At 46.4% G+C, this 15,816-nt stretch overlaps 1 protein-coding gene and 1 long non-coding RNA gene across 4 annotated transcripts in view; both read right to left on the reverse strand.

Moving 5' to 3' along the window:
• The window catches only part of LOC135817620 (uncharacterized), a 20,002-nt gene extending 12,718 nt beyond the window's left edge, over nucleotides 1-7,284 (reverse strand). The window contains exons 1-5 of the mRNA XM_065330844.1: nucleotides 6,806-7,284; nucleotides 4,066-4,330; nucleotides 2,395-2,431; nucleotides 1,791-1,965; nucleotides 1-5 (exon numbers count right to left, since the gene is read on the reverse strand). The exon at nucleotides 1-5 is cut by the window's left edge and continues 249 nt beyond it. Of these exons, the coding sequence (XP_065186916.1) occupies nucleotides 1-5; nucleotides 1,791-1,965; nucleotides 2,395-2,431; nucleotides 4,066-4,330; nucleotides 6,806-6,854 (531 nt within the window). The 5' untranslated portion in view covers nucleotides 6,855-7,284. The remainder of the gene's footprint in view (nucleotides 6-1,790; nucleotides 1,966-2,394; nucleotides 2,432-4,065; nucleotides 4,331-6,805) is intronic.
• Nucleotides 7,285-8,153: 869 nt separating this feature from the next.
• On the reverse strand, nucleotides 8,154-15,702 carry LOC135817627 (uncharacterized). 3 transcript variants are annotated; one of them, XR_010553569.1, is made up of 6 exons: nucleotides 15,331-15,702; nucleotides 13,348-13,505; nucleotides 12,358-12,433; nucleotides 11,735-11,898; nucleotides 11,337-11,390; nucleotides 8,154-9,222 (listed from the first exon to the last, which is right to left on the reverse strand). It is a non-coding gene; the product is annotated as an uncharacterized LOC135817627 (long non-coding RNA). The 3 variants fall into 3 exon arrangements; XR_010553567.1 differs by lacking the exon at nucleotides 8,154-9,222 and adding an exon at nucleotides 9,236-9,787 and having other exon boundaries at nucleotides 15,331-15,699; XR_010553568.1 differs by lacking the exon at nucleotides 8,154-9,222 and having other exon boundaries at nucleotides 11,735-11,820.
• Nucleotides 15,703-15,816: the final 114 nt, after the last annotated feature.

Raw genomic sequence — 15,816 nt, forward strand, 5'->3', positions numbered from 1 at the left:
TGCATCTACACACCGGCACAAACGGGAATACACAAAAGAAGCCGCAGCAGAGGAGGGATCAGTTTCAGAGGCAGAAGCAGAAGCAGCACCACTAAACACAAGATTTTCAGAAACCAAAGGATGATGGTTGTCAACTAAACCCGGCAACTGGGTGCTATATGTATGGTGGACAAAACCAAGCGCTTACTCCATGACTACCTAACAATATCTGAGCACTTTCAACACCCTGGGTGCATCCTTTGTGATGGGTACACGTATTACCCAAGAAGGCACCTTGCATGCTGAGGGTACCTAGGTGTCGTGCGCATGACAGAGTGCAGGCATTACTGTATGTCTCTGAAGAACAGACCCGGCTAATGACCTCACACATCACTCTCTGAAGAACAGACCCGGCTAATGACGGTGCACATCACTCTCTGAAGAACAGACCCGGCTAATGACGGTGCACATCACTCTCTGAAGAACAGACCCGGCTAATGACGGTGCACATCACTCTCTGAAGAACAGACCCGGCTAATGACGGTGCACATCACTCTCTGAAGAACAGACCCGGCTAATGACGGTGCACATCACTCTCTGAAGAACAGACCCGGCTAATGACGGTGCACATCACTCTCTGAAGAACAGACCCGGCTAATGACCGCACACATCACTCTCTGAAGAACAGACCCGGCTAATGACGGTGCACATCACTCTCTGAAGAACAGACCCGGCTAATGACGGTGCACATCACTCTCTGAAGAACAGACCCGGCTAATGACGGTGCACATCACTCTCTGAAGAACAGACCCGGCTAATGACGGTGCACATCACTCTCTGAAGAACAGACCCGGCTAATGACGGTGCACATCACTCTCTGAAGAACAGACTCGGCTAATGACGGTGCACATCACTCTCTGAAGAACAGACCCGGCTAATGCCGGTGCACATCACTCTCTGAAGAACAGACCCGGCTAATGACGGTGCACATCACTCTCTGAAGAACAGACCCGGCTAATGACGGTGCACATCACTCTCTGAAGAACAGACCCGGCTAATGACGGTGCACATCACTCTCTGAAGAACAGACCCGGCTAATGCCGGTGCACATCACTCTCTGAAGAACAGACCCGGCTAATGACGGTGCACATCACTCTCTGAAGAACAGACTCGGCTAATGACGGTGCACATCACTCTCTGAAGAACAGACCCGGCTAATGACGGTGCACATCACTCTCTGAAGAACAGACTCGGCTAATGACGGTGCACATCACTCTCTGAAGAACAGACCCGGCTAATGACGGTGCACATCACTCTCTGAAGAACAGACCCGGCTAATGACAGTGCACATCACTCTCTGAAGAACATACCCGGCTAATGACGGTGCACATCACTCTCTGAAGAACATACCCGGCTAATGACGGTGCACATCACTCTCTGAAGAACATACCCGGCTAATGACGGTGCACATCACTCTCTGAAGAACAGACCCGGCTAATGACCTCACACATCACTGAGACTCTCTGAAGAACAGACCCGGCTAATGACGGTGCACATCACTGAGACTCTCTGAAGAACAGACTCGGCTAATGACGGTGCACATCACTCTCTGAAGAACAGACCCGGCTAATGATGGTGCACATCACTCTCTGAAGAACAGACCCGGCTAATGACCGCACACATCACTCTCTGAAGAACAGACTCGGCTAATGACGGCACACATGACATAAGACATGATAAAGTACAATGTACAGGTAACAGTTCTCCTCCACGCTCCATACATGTAGCAATACGTAGCTGCAGCAGTTTACCTGATGCCAAGTCCTCCTGGTCTGGTGCATTGCTCGTCACCGACTTGCTTGCAGTGCTGAATCTCCGGCGAAGTTTGTCAATACTCGTTGAATAGCGTCGCTTGTCCTTCACATCAGGTGAATATGAACTTTTACGCACTCGACTTGCAGGATTCTCTTCAGCATTGGCTACTGCCTGTAAGTCACGAGAATGCAATACCATGACACAGCATGTCATTCTTACGTTTGCAGCAATGTGTCTACTGACGACCCCTGCCTTGATTGCATCAGTCAACTCGAAAAGGCCCCTCTGATATATTTACTCAGGGCGTTAGAGGGCAGTAGAGAGTGGTACGACTGGGGGGTCCCCCAGGGGAAAATCGGATTTTCGGACAACAGGGCACGTTTTAGCGCTCTACGGGCTCTCTGGGCGGACCATCCTGGTACGACCATGGTCGTTCTGGTCACACAGTGTGTGACACCCATATTACTAGTACCAGTAACACAAAACAGCCCCTTGACTGTGTGAATACTGTTGTTTTGATTCAGAAAATTAGTTGTACTTGCTAGAAGTCCAGCAAAATGATATAGCTAACCGACTCACTGGTTGTGATTGCAAGCTTACCTTGAGCATAGCGTGCTGCAGAGTAACAAGCCAGGCACTGAAGGCACACACAATGATCAAAGTAACAGAGTACATCATATCATTGAATGGGAGTATCATCGGCACTACCAAGAGTACATTACCTGCAAGAGTGTGCAACTCCAGTCTATGAGGTCTGCGGCGGCAACACTTTGCATCATGTGATGCGAAGTTCTGCCGTCGCGGACCCTATTGAGTACTATCGGGCACCGAAGAACTAAGCGCCGAGGAACGGCCAGGCCAGAATTTCACCATTTTTTAAGAGCGGTCTAGGCTGGATTTTTGCAGAAAAGAACGGACACTACATAATAATGTACACTCAGAAGCATAACTCTGCATAGGTCTGGATGATACATTCGCGTAGTTTCATGGTAAGTCAAAACAAGTGAACTGGCACAAGGTCCTAGTGACAGTGCATATGCGTCACCATGCAACAGTCACGTACATCATGGGTACATGTACCGGTACGTGTACTGGTAGAGGGGATGGTTTCAAATAGGACAGAGGTTGCAAACCGGAACGGACTCAATATTCACTTTCTCTCTTGGTAGTTTGATTAGAAAACATGTCACAGTGAGACTACGATGTGTTATACTCCGAGCCAAAATTGCATGGCTCTGCGATGACCAGAAGCGCCATACCAAGCAGGTGAGTTTTTGACGTGTTGCTTCACACTGCGACTTGAGTTTTACGACTTTCGAAAAATCAACTTCTTGTCGCAGGTAAACAGCGGCTCGCCTCTCGCCAATAAAGCACCGCATACCAATCAAAACTAATGGAAGCACACACAAGGCTTATTGTTACTCTGTACTGGCCGTCGTGGAGCGATAGCAATTACCTAATTTCAGACCCAGAGTGAATTTGACGTGCACTCAAAAACGTGTCCGGTTTGGAGCCACCTCTGATTTGAACTTTTTTGAAGCGAAAAATTGGGCAACTTGGAGGCAATGGGTCAACACAAAGGAGTGGCTCAGTTCGATTGACTCTGGCCCCAGAGCAAACTTCAACATGCCAGTTTCCTTCCACAAACATATTTCGAGTGAGAAATCAACGCTGATGATCGGTTTGGGTCTATACAAATTTGTCTGTCGAAGCGTCCTGGTATCGAGCCGTCCCCTCTACATGTTGTTTGGTTGACAGCATGTTACAAGGCGGAGGCATGTACAGTCCACATGTGAACTTAGCGTCTGTGCATATAATGACATGACGGTACATGTATGACTGTACCATCGAATAAGAACGAAACGGCTGTGTTCGCGAAAAGCAAGAACAGGCTAGGCTAGAAGAAAATCTTTTTTAGTGCTGGCATAATAGTACTGATTGCTCTCGCTCATGTGTGAGCGATCAAAATTGATGACCCCGGCACTAAAATGATATTTCTTGGAAATATTAACTTAAGCCATGAAGACACAGCCTTTCTCGCAACGGCCCATATAACTGTTATCGGAGTATAATTATGCTGGTGATGGTGGTGATGGTGGTGATGGTGGTGATGATGGTGGTGATGGTGGTGATGGTGGTGATGGTGGTGTACCGGGGTATTGATACGCAGAGCAATATGGACCCTTGAACCTCTACTGTCCTTTCCCCCTTACCATCTGATTTAATAGTGTCTAGATCAGAAACGTGACGGCAAAGGCGGCACATACATACCTAGCCTCATCCTTGTTTGTTCCATACAGATAGACCGGCCTGGTCTGAGTTGCAATGACAAAACAACACTCCCGAAGAACTCCAGTCGGCCAATCCACTGACAAGCCCTTGGCACCGAAGGCCACACGATCTTGTACGGTGGCACACACAGCCAGGTCGATTGTCACTCCTTGGTTGGACCAATCTGCTGGAGATTTGTAGAAGACCAGTCGTCCATCTTCATAGAGAATAAACCAACGCTTTGACCAGGATTTCATAACACCACCTACACGTATGTCAGCACAGAACACGGCAAGTACAAGTAACATTACAGAACACAGCAAGTACATGTGCACGGCACGTTACAGAGATGACTACAGTACTGTCGGGCGCCAAAGAACGGAGAACGAACAGGCTAGGCCTTAACCCAGCACAGCATGCCAATATATACACGGTGACTCTATTGCGCATAAAATGTTGTGCATGAGAATAAGAACCGTCTGTGTTGGACGTGCAGGCGTCATCCTGTGTTCAGAGACCACCTGCAGTTGGAGACTACCTGCAGTTAGAGACCACCTGCAGTCGGAGACCACCTGCTGTCGGAGACCACCTGCTGTCGGAGGCCATGATAGTCCTGTACCATGAGTGGTCACTGAAACCAGGTACTGTATTTTCCAGAGTATAAGCCGCACTTTAAACACAAGTAATTCACAGAGCCGGTGCGGCGGCTTATACATGTACAGTGCGTATCGGTTATAGCGTGGTCCTATACAAGAATATACTGCCTACAAGAATGAACACTCATTTTTTCATAATCAGAACACATATTTTATGTGTGTATTTATTCTTACAAGCAGTATTATCGCATAGTAGATTATATCGGTCCTAACAATGGATTTTGTGCAGCAAAATATGCCAGGTTAGTGCAAAGTGTATCGGCTGTAGTAATAACATCTGTGCTCTGTGCATACTCAATACAATAATATTCAACACAAAAAAGAGTTATGTCCAACTGAGCATTGGAGAATCACTTTTTCTGTCCAGTCGGACTCTTTCTTCCGACTTCTCTCGTATCTGCTGCTCCGCAGTCGCCTAGCACGACCGCGAGTCTGATCCGTGTGTATCATGACATTGTGTAGACCTTCATGACTGTACGTGTCCACATGCCAAACGTGCGTGCATATGCATTGATATGTCACACGTGCATCTGATATGTCACACGTGATTTATCGTGTGTAAGAAATATCGACAATAAGAATCAAATGTCGTTTTTCAAACACCCACGCTATAACCGATACCTACTGTACTACGATGGTCAACTAAATTAACGGTGCTAAATGGGGTAGATGTCTGTATTTCATTTTTTTTTTAAGATCTGGGTGCTGCTTATACTCCAGTGCGACTTATGCTCCGGAATATACGGTACATGTTGCCCCTTTACATGTTTATGCATGGGAAACTTACTTACTTAGATTAGAAACAGACCAACAACTTGATTCTGACAGAGCCCTTGCTCAACATACCACTCATACTCTACAGAGTGTATTGGTATTGTGGGTAGAAAAAGCACTGATAACGTTAGAACGTGTGCCCAAACACTGGGGTAGTTCCAGCAGAACGCCCTCTTCTTTGTGGCCCATCCAGTGGCAACATGATTATGATCATGATAACAATTGGAGATAAATAATGCTCTTATCTGCCCAACCAATCACTGAACTCAGGTTCAACATTTGTGCCATTTGGCAGCTTTTCCTTCTTCTGTATTATGATGTACAATGATGAGATGTACATTTCAAATTGTAAGTTCAAACATACGTATAGCTTTGAACAATCATCTACACTGCTAATTAAGATCATTCACCTAAACAAGCCGGGAGGTACAACCGACTGTATGCTCCTCAGTCTTACTCCTTTAGACTTCGAGCTGATAGTGTGTGTGTTGAAGCAAACATGTGCACACATCATTTTGGCTGGGGGGGGGGGGGGGGCATTCAGACCCTCCAAGGCATCACTGTTGATCCAATTAAAAAATCAAGCCTACTTGTAGCAGTGTAAGGCCTAAATACATGACAGAAATAAGCTTCTGATGAGCATCACCACAGCACGTGGTGTGACACTATGGCAAGTGTGTGCATGTGGGTGGCACAGGCTGCTGCATGAATGCTATATATGCTACACTGTACTGACTCACTGTGGCCCCAGGTGGAAACTCAGCCAGTCTCAGGGACCACAGCACGTGCAGAGTTTCTGAAACTCAGTTTATATGGGAAGAGAATACAATATCAATAGCGCTACATTGTTGTGAAATGATGTGTTGTTTTCCTGCATTAGTACATCCTACACGAGTAAGAGCCATGCTGGCTGAGTAAAAATGCACAACCATTGAGCAGCAGCATTGTCATCTTCCTCCAATATAATCCAGAGCTGGGTAGGACAAAAGGGATTTGATGGGATACTACTAGTAATAGATGAGTTTACCGTGCTCATACCAACGGGTACTATGTCTATGTCGTGTGCGCAGGAAGTAACATTAGTTGGCCACCTGTCAGTCCCCGCAGAACAAAATTGATTTATTGGGTGTTCACAATGGGACTTACAGGATCGTCATTACTGTAATTATTGGTTCGATTGTCGAGAATGGTCGTGCATCGTTGCACGCACACTATGACACAGTGAAACTCCACAAGTAATATTGTTCACTGCCCCAAGAGCCGTCTGCGAAACTCATTTCACATTCAAATGATCTTGCAGCGCCACTTACTCTGTTTCATTAGCCAGCCACATTTCCGCACTCGACATGATCCCGACATTGGGAACCGCTCCAACCGATTGCTCCCGCAATCCCCCACACAATAGCTGTTGTACACACGGACGATAATAAGTACTCGGCCACCGACACCCTAACGGGTTAGGTTTCCCTGATAGCGCACTAACCGTACTCCACTTTAGCAGCACCAGCAGCAGCACACCGTGTTCTGTCTGCAGCGCGCCAAGCTCTTCAAAAACTATACTCTACGACATTGTCCCAGTAAAACAACATACATGTATTCACCATTTTCATTGTCACCAAACCGTCATTTGGAAATAAAAGTAGACGACTGACGGCGGTTTGGCAATGGCATGCACCAGGCACTAGTGCCTCTCTAGTAGTAGAGCTGGGCGTGCTAGACTCTGTGCAAACCTTGCAACTCAGACAAGTCTCGAGATCTCACTGTTCACCCTCGAGGCCTCCATTCAGCGTTCATCTAACTCATCGTTACTGTTACTTCACGACAAATGTAACGTTTCGAACCTTCTCAGTCTATCCTGGTTGGCGGCAGCAAACTCAACGATTTGTCAACAAGCCGCGGCGTGATCATCAAGACCAGTGCATGTAGTGCACGCTGTAGTGTAGTACCACTAGTACCAGTACCAGTGCATCGGCCTTGCACTAGATCGAGCATGTGCACGCTTGTTCTTGTCAGTAGTTGTAGATCTACCCTGGCGCGTGGCCCTGCCTACAATCCCCATAAAAAGCAGCCCGTGTAACACTCACACTACACGGGGGTAGATCTACGGAGTCATCCATGGTCATGTCACTTGTCAGTGCAAAATGGCATTGTTCGACACCATGCACTGTCGCATGCATGTCGACAGTCATACATCCATCGATGCATCGTCGACAGTACAGTGCACCGCGCGCGCTAGCGATTATGAAAATAATAATTACCGTATATTCTCTATTATAAGCGCCGTGCTTATATTTTTTCAACACCCCTCTACCCCGTGCTTATATTGGAGACCGCGCTTATATTGGAGACCGTGCTTATATTTTTTCAACCAATACATCCATACGGAGCAAGAAGAAATACATGCTGGATATCATGCATGCAGCATTGATTTCCACCAAGACCGTGCTAATAATAGAGACTGTGCTTATAATGTTTCGAAAGGTGCTCACAGTGTGCTAGTATTAGAGACTGTGCTAGTAATGGAGACCTGTGCTTATAATAGAGAATATACGGTATTTGATAGATGTCATGTGTAGACCTCAGCACTGGTAGTGGTACATGTAGTGCTAGTGCCTAGTAGTAGTGGTAGACTAGACTGCACGTCAAGAGCAAGGAGGGGGCTAATCTTCTCGCAGAAAAGGGGGAAAAGGGGAGAAAAAGGGGGAAAAAGAGGGGGAAAAGAAGAGCGGGAAATTGAAAAAGAGGGGGTAAAGAATGGCAGGAAAAGGAAAAAGAGGGGGAAAAGGATGGCGGGAAGCATCCACCGTTTGAATGTGCATACATCTAAAGTGAGGCTATTTCCAGGCTGTGCACAAGCCGGTACACGTCCACCACGGCCTCTCGCAGCCTCCTCCTCTTCCTCCCCCCCCCCCCATCACACACAATGTGCCGATTATCCTAATGTCAACTATCCAAATGATTAATTATCCAAAATAATTGCTTGCATTTAATTGAGGGGTAGAAGATGAGTTTCAAAGTTAGTGATTTTCGTCGCTCGGGGCACCATTGAAGCGATTCACAAGATGTATTAAAACAGGTTTGAGTCAAAATGTGTAATAATAGTGTCATTAATTTAGAGGAGCATGAGTGCACCTAGTTCCTGTTTCACTGCTGAAGAGAACGAAAATGATGAAAACATGCTGGAATATGCATGATTTAGATAGATGTGTGACTGCTCTCTTATCCGAACATTCTTCTCATCTGAACCCTCTGGAGACAGCCCGCGTCCCGAGGGGTGGGGATAATTGGCACTCTCCTGTACATCAAATTCTATTCTTAAATTATATACATATTGTAGAGCTCTTTCTGCTGCCGGGAATGAGAAAACACATCCCAGGTAAGGATACGCCCCTCAAGGAAACACAGCTGGTGGATTCCAACAGTCAGGGGCGTCGCACACGGTACGGTCACTACGGTATTGACCGTACCACTTTTTGCCCCAGATACCCATGAGTCAACAAAATACACTGGGGATCTAAAATTCAAAAATTTTCGGCTCAGCCACCACTCCCCCACGAGTCAATTGTACTTCAGATGGCTGACCGTACCACACTAAAATACCTTCCGACGCCCCTGACAGTAGTAGTAGTATGAAACTCATACACAATCAATTAGAAATACTTTGGAGAATAAACCTTTGTTGGCGAAACAAAGTTGGGCGAGAGTATGATGTTCAAGTAAAACGATACTAAAGTGCCGTTACGTGAAGAAAGGAACGTAGTGCACAAGTTAATGAAGATAAATTCACATGCAGAACACAATATGCCCAGATGTGGAAATTTAAGTCAAGATTAGCAGAATATACACACATGCAAACACACACACACACACACACACGCGTGTGCACACAGACGCAAACACACACACACACATATGCACACATATGCACACATATGCACACATACGCACGCACACACACACACACACACACACACACACACACGCACACGCACACACACACACACACACACACACACACACACACACACACACTGTTGGCTGCTATAATGCGATGGCAGCCTAGACAGAGGAAACAAAGTTTACACAAGCAAATTCCTACTCTTTTTCTTTCTTTGTCTTCTTCTTCTTCCTCATATTCAATTCAAGGCAGGCTCTTCTATTTTTTTTGCTTCGGCCAACCTCGTTTTGGGATCTGACCCAATTTATTGGGGCAGTACAGGTACCCTGAACCTGAGAGTGTCCTTCTGATGTCATCGCTCTCCTACATTTTCTGCACGTCTATATTATTCTTTCTACGAGGACAGCAGAAGGACAGAAACAAAGACATCCACACCATTTTTAAGACTGCATCTTCCAAAGAACACATCAAAAAGCAAATTCTACACGCCAAGCATCGGTTCACGCCGTAACAAATCTCCACGCCATGAAAAATTCGATCGAATGCCTGGTGGGAGATGCTTTTTAAAAGGCTTGCATACATTTTTCACAAAAGACATTGTTGTGGCTGCCACCGGATTCGTACAAGAATATGTCAACTTCTAATCAAGGACTGTAATGAGTTTTGCCTTACGTATTAGAGGGGAAGTCTGCTGACTTTTTTTAATTTCAGGACCCGTAGAGTTTGGGGCGCTGAGTCGAATGTTCTTTTCCGAGGAGGCTGCGGTCCATGGTTCGTCAGATACGCCCAATCGAAAATGAGCGAAAGCGAGCACGCAGTCTACCTGATCCAGGTGATAAGGTCACAGTGTGCAGCCAGGTAGCCACACCATCTATTTGTGTGCAAAATGGCCAATATTCGAAACGCGTTCGATTTGAGAACCATCTGTCGCAGCTTCTTCGGACCAAGAGCATTCGACTCACTGTTACAAGCCCTACGTACCCTGTGATTTTCAGCTCGGCAAAATTTGAGGATACCCCGTTTTTAGCCGTTTCCGAGTTGGACTTTTTACATCCGCTGGCTTCTGCGTGCATGCCATAGTCAACAAACATACGGAACACTACACTACAGTACTGCCGCGCACCGAAGAACGGGGTCAGGGTTCTAGCCTAGCCCGTTCTTATTTTTGGCGAACACAGCAGTTTCGTTCATATTCGATGGTACAGTCTTACATGTACATTTATGCAGAGTTATACGTCTGAGTGTACATCATATTCATATTGTACATTACGTTTCTACTTAGACCGTTCTTAAAAAATAGCGAAATCATAGCCTGGCCGTTCATCGGCGGTCCGTTCTTCGGCGCCCGGCAGTACTGTAGTAGTAGTAGTACATGACTACACCCGCACTGTCGTGCTAGCGCTACGCGAGTCGTGTGGTAGATCTAAATGTACAAGAGACTAGTCAATACACGGACGTGTCATGTACTGCACCCGGTATGTAGTTAGAGAAGGTGTGCTCCTCCGGGCCAGTGATTGTGCTTTGAGAAAGAAATATTTTAGTTTTCCGCTTGGAATAGTCCAGCCTCATTTATGCTACAACGATGAGTCCACAACCGTGACAAGCGACAAAACCGCGAACAGCTCCCGGACCTAAAACGTTCAGATCCCGAAGTGTTGTGATCCTTGAATCGAAGAGTCGTGTCCGTGGTTCCAAGAACCTGCATTGTATATCCAATCGAGCAGCGTCCGAGCTATGTTTGCACCAAAAATCGTTAAATTTTCCACTGTATCATGGAAATGCCACACCCTACAGTCCCGCTGTTACCATATTTTACCGGTATAAGTCGACTTATTGAATTGAATTCAGTGCAAACAGGAATTTCGGATAATTGACCGTTTGGACAGTTGACATTCGGATAATCGGCATTCTACTGTAATCCTAGTGCATGCAATGAAACATACTTGACTGTTGGGAGTCTTGCTGCGTCAGTGCAAATTGGCAGTTAATGCTAGAAGCTGCAGTGAACAACATCACAAATAGAAAATAAAGAAAAGCAAATACAACTGAACTTTGATACTGGAAATTACAGATCTGCTGCCCGCATCCACATGTCCATATTCTACATGTGCGATTGATCCTGCAAGATCTTCACTGCCCGTCTAATTGAGGATGGCACCCCAAATAGAGCGGACCGCTTCTAAACCAATCAAAGACCCAGGTTGTTATACTCCAGCAACCGGGCAAAGACCTGTCACCCACCCATGACCCATCAGCCCATCTCCTTATGCTCACATTTTGGTGAAGTAGTTGAGCACCTGTCCTTCCTTCATCAAGTGGATATCCTAAGCATGTGACTTACCGCTGGTATATCTCTGCACATCCATCTTGACTGGTTGTCAAGTCCCTTTCCGGAGAGGTAGAGTGGATGGTAGGGTCAGTGCAGTCCTGGCCACGCCATGAGAAAGAAGACATTTTCCCATCAGGAGCAGGCCAACATCCTCCCTCTGGGTAGTGCCTTGATACCTGCAGTGCAGTGCAGTAACATTAAACTGCAATTGAAACTGTCTCCATGCCATTGTTAAGCCCAGTTCACATTCGACGGGGCGCAACGGGGCGCGACATAAGGATCGACGGGAAACGCCGGGGCGGTCACCCCGTCACGGACTGTGCCTTATGACTCGCACCATTCGTTATTGAACATCGCAAAGACTGGAGCATGTCGTGTCGTACAAATTGTACAAGATTTTACAGCTCACCCCAGCCGTCACAGGCCCTTACGTCCCGTACCGTCAGCGTTGCGTCGAAAGAGAACTAGGCTTTAGAAAGATTACGTGTTGGTATGTGCTCCTAATTACACACAAATATACAAAAGGTATATAAAGAGAAAGCATGATCCACCCCATCATTGACACCAACAGCCCGGCACAAGAGCAGCAGCACCTGCATTCTATTAACCCAAAGTTCATCTGCGAATATACTCACAGAGTCGTCTCCTTTACTGTGCCCGACCTTGGAAGAAAACAACACAGCAACGTAGTGTTGGTTTCGGTGAGGGCTTCTACGTTCACATGAACACACAGAAAAGCACAATATATTTCCAAACAGACGCCAACTAGTATAACCAAACAGCAACGACAACACCACAAAGACCTAACAGTCTCTTGAGCACAAAGTGTCTGGGATAAAAAAAGAGCAGAAGTTCACCATCGACACTGGTATTATAAAACTTTCTACAATTGCTGCAGAGGCAGCAGCAGGGTTCTAGTGCCCGGACCCAAAGCTCATCTGAGAATTTTCGCCATTGATACAAAGCAACGACCATGGTAGCAGCAGAGAGTAACAGCAGCAGCCGTTTGAGCAGCAGTATCAGCAGTCTCCAGCTTCAAGGGATTGACCTAGCAAATTTTACAGTAACATGAAAAGTGCAACTGCACTCTTTCCGGCACCAAATATGCCATGCTGTCCCCCGCTGCAAAATAGAGAGGACAACTCTCAACTGTCGCCAACACCTTGGCCCAGAGGGAGTCTTTCCTTCGACATTCGCCCCGGCCAAAGAAGGTCAAAACCCAAGTGGTGTAATCATGTATCTGCTTCTCCTATCGAGACACTGGCAAGGCTTGTATAGGCATGATAAATTGATAATACTGTATGCATATAACAAAGGCAAACGCACAAACTCACGTCCATGCACATGTGCACGGACGGTGTCGTTGGCGTACACACACACACACACACACACACGCGCGCGCGCCCACGCCCACGCATGCACAGGACAAAGGCATGTGCAAAGGAGCATGCTCATAAAAGCACAGGACAGGCACACGACTGATCTACGGATGTATCACGACATTGAAGGGACGGAGCTTGCAGCAAGCCTTCACCCTCTGGAGATTCCTGAAATACATAAATACATGTCAGCAGTAAATAGTTGCAGCATAAACATTTCCACGGGGACTGTGCAGCTTCACTAACCTTAACTTCAGTCTCCCCAGAATACAGCAATCAGACAACGGCTACGAAGAGGTGCAGGAAATTTGAACAACTGTTTCAAAAGCAGTCCTCCAAGCCTTCTGCACCAACAGGTGATTCAGTTCGTGCTCTTATACCATCCTGGCAGGTAGAGACATTTTCTAATAACACGAAGAGCACAATCATCAAGGTGGGCAAATCCTCAAGAGAGAGTGCACCCTAACTTACACTACAAATCATTTACTGGACACTACTGGACAGAGCGTCCAGTCCATTCAGTCCAGGGGAGAAGAGGCAAAGGCATAGGGCTCCTGAGAAGATGAAAGGGCAACACATTATCATTACTACATTAATTTTATTATTGGGGGCAGACGTCTTCTCTGTAAAATATGAGGACGAAAGGCATATCAGTACTCACATCCCTGCTCATATCACTGCTCATCCCTGTCCTCTACGAGGGCAATGCACTTAGGGCTGAAACAAGTATACAGATAACTCGCAAACCGATCGTTTTAAGAGCGCAATCGATAATCGTTAGTGTTCAAAGCGAATGCAAACGATTTTTTATGCATGCATACCAGTGGCAGTATTCTAGCCCTTGCACTCCATCCAATTGTGGATACGAGTGCAATCGTGTACTTTCAAGCGCAGTAATATTGATGCGTTGCTATGAAAGAGATCGGGAGTCAAGACGGTATCTTTTCGATTGATTCGTTGCGGAAGTTGGTGATAAGAGCTTCAAGCCAAAGGGTGACGACAAGCCTGATTCTTCGTTCTAGAAACAACAACATGAACTCCTCTAGTTCAAATTCGACGGGACGCGGCGTAAGGATCGATGGGAAGCGACAGGACGGTCTGACGGCGTCCAATGTGAACACCAGGAACGGGAACGTAACCATACTACCGTACGGATCGGGAAGCGACGGGAAGTGTTGGATCAGTTCAACTTTTCATACCGTAGACGGGCATAGACGGAGACGCAAGCGTACAAAACGGCTGCATTTTGAGTGAGAACAGGAGGCGGCGTCGTGCGCCATCCACTCCCGATTCGTACTGGGAAATTTTTAGGATTTCGAACACTGCGCTTCCCATGATAACTCGCAGAATGGCTAACACGACTTGACTTGAATTTTAGCAAGATAAGATCTCATGTCACTTATGGTATTTAGGGATAGTTTAGGAGAATGACAGATGAACTGTTTTATCATTTCCTAGGGCTACTATTCGAATGGCACAACTTTCAGGGCTACTTTTTTGTCTCCATGAAAAACTGGTATTGTGAATTTGATTTCGCTTCATTCAAGGAGAAATAATTGAAAAGAAGTCCCGAAAAACAAGAAATTAGGTCCGAAAGTCACCCCGTCACGGACTGTGTCTTATGACTCGCGCCGTTCGCTGGAGAACATCGCAACGACTGCAGCATGTCGTGTCGTACGAATCGTAAAAGATTTTACAGCTCACCCCAGCCGTCCCGAGAGGCCCTTACGTCCTGTACCGTCAGTGTTACGTCGAATGTGAACTAGGCTTTAGACCAGTCAGATGTCTACAGGTGTCGACACAATTGCCTGAAATGTTTACAGAATACCAAACACTGAGCGGTGGCCTGGGTATAGAGTGTTTGACTGGTGGCCACAGCTAATGTAGCAAAGGCATCATGGAATTTCTTCATAGTCTTGTGTTCCAGGTGCACGACTACAGCCGGAAAGAATCTATAATTATGAACCAACAATTATAATTGATCCCAATGTCTCAGTACTCATACTCCTTGTCAGTTTCGTGCTAGATTGTGCACGTCTGACTATTCGAAATCTGGTTTAGTTGGTGGACTCGATTGCATAACTTGTACCCACATTTTTCTATGTTACAATGATATTCATCGCTAAAGAGATTGGTTGATCGCTTGGAGTTATTGAATGATCATTTCAGCCCTAATTTATTTTCACCCTGGCCACAGCACTAGGCGAAATTCTCTGACACGGCCTTTACCTGCATCCACTGCTCTTTCGCATCACGACGAAGGACATGCAGGGGTTCTCTCTGAGCAGAGGAAAGTAGCCATCGCCACCACCACCATCACCATTCACCGACAATACTAGAGAGACTATTTTCCCCGTCGTGGGTACTTCCAATAAAGTAATTCCACTTACATAGGTACCGTCAGCGGCGCCACCATGTTCCCAACAGTGTATTCCTATCGTGGGTACTTCCACGGGCAATAAATTCGGCTCGTGCTGTCACTCGCAAGCCAAATAATTAATTCCTATACCTCCCTTGCGCGAATTGCCTCTGCAAACAAAATTATTTCAATGATTGGATAAATTCAGTTCTTTTCGCTCGTGCACGTCACGCCGGGTGCACTGCGCGCGGCCCATCTCCGCCCGTACATTGTTTCATCTTGTTTCATCTTGTTTCATCTTGTTTCATCTTGTTTCATTCGCGGCCCATCTACGCCCGTACTTCGAGTTTCATTTG

The sequence above is a fragment of the Sycon ciliatum genome, chromosome 5 (genome assembly GCF_964019385.1).
Source record: "Sycon ciliatum chromosome 5, ocSycCili1.1, whole genome shotgun sequence".
In the NCBI taxonomy this organism is placed as follows: Eukaryota; Metazoa; Porifera; class Calcarea; order Leucosolenida; family Sycettidae; genus Sycon; species Sycon ciliatum.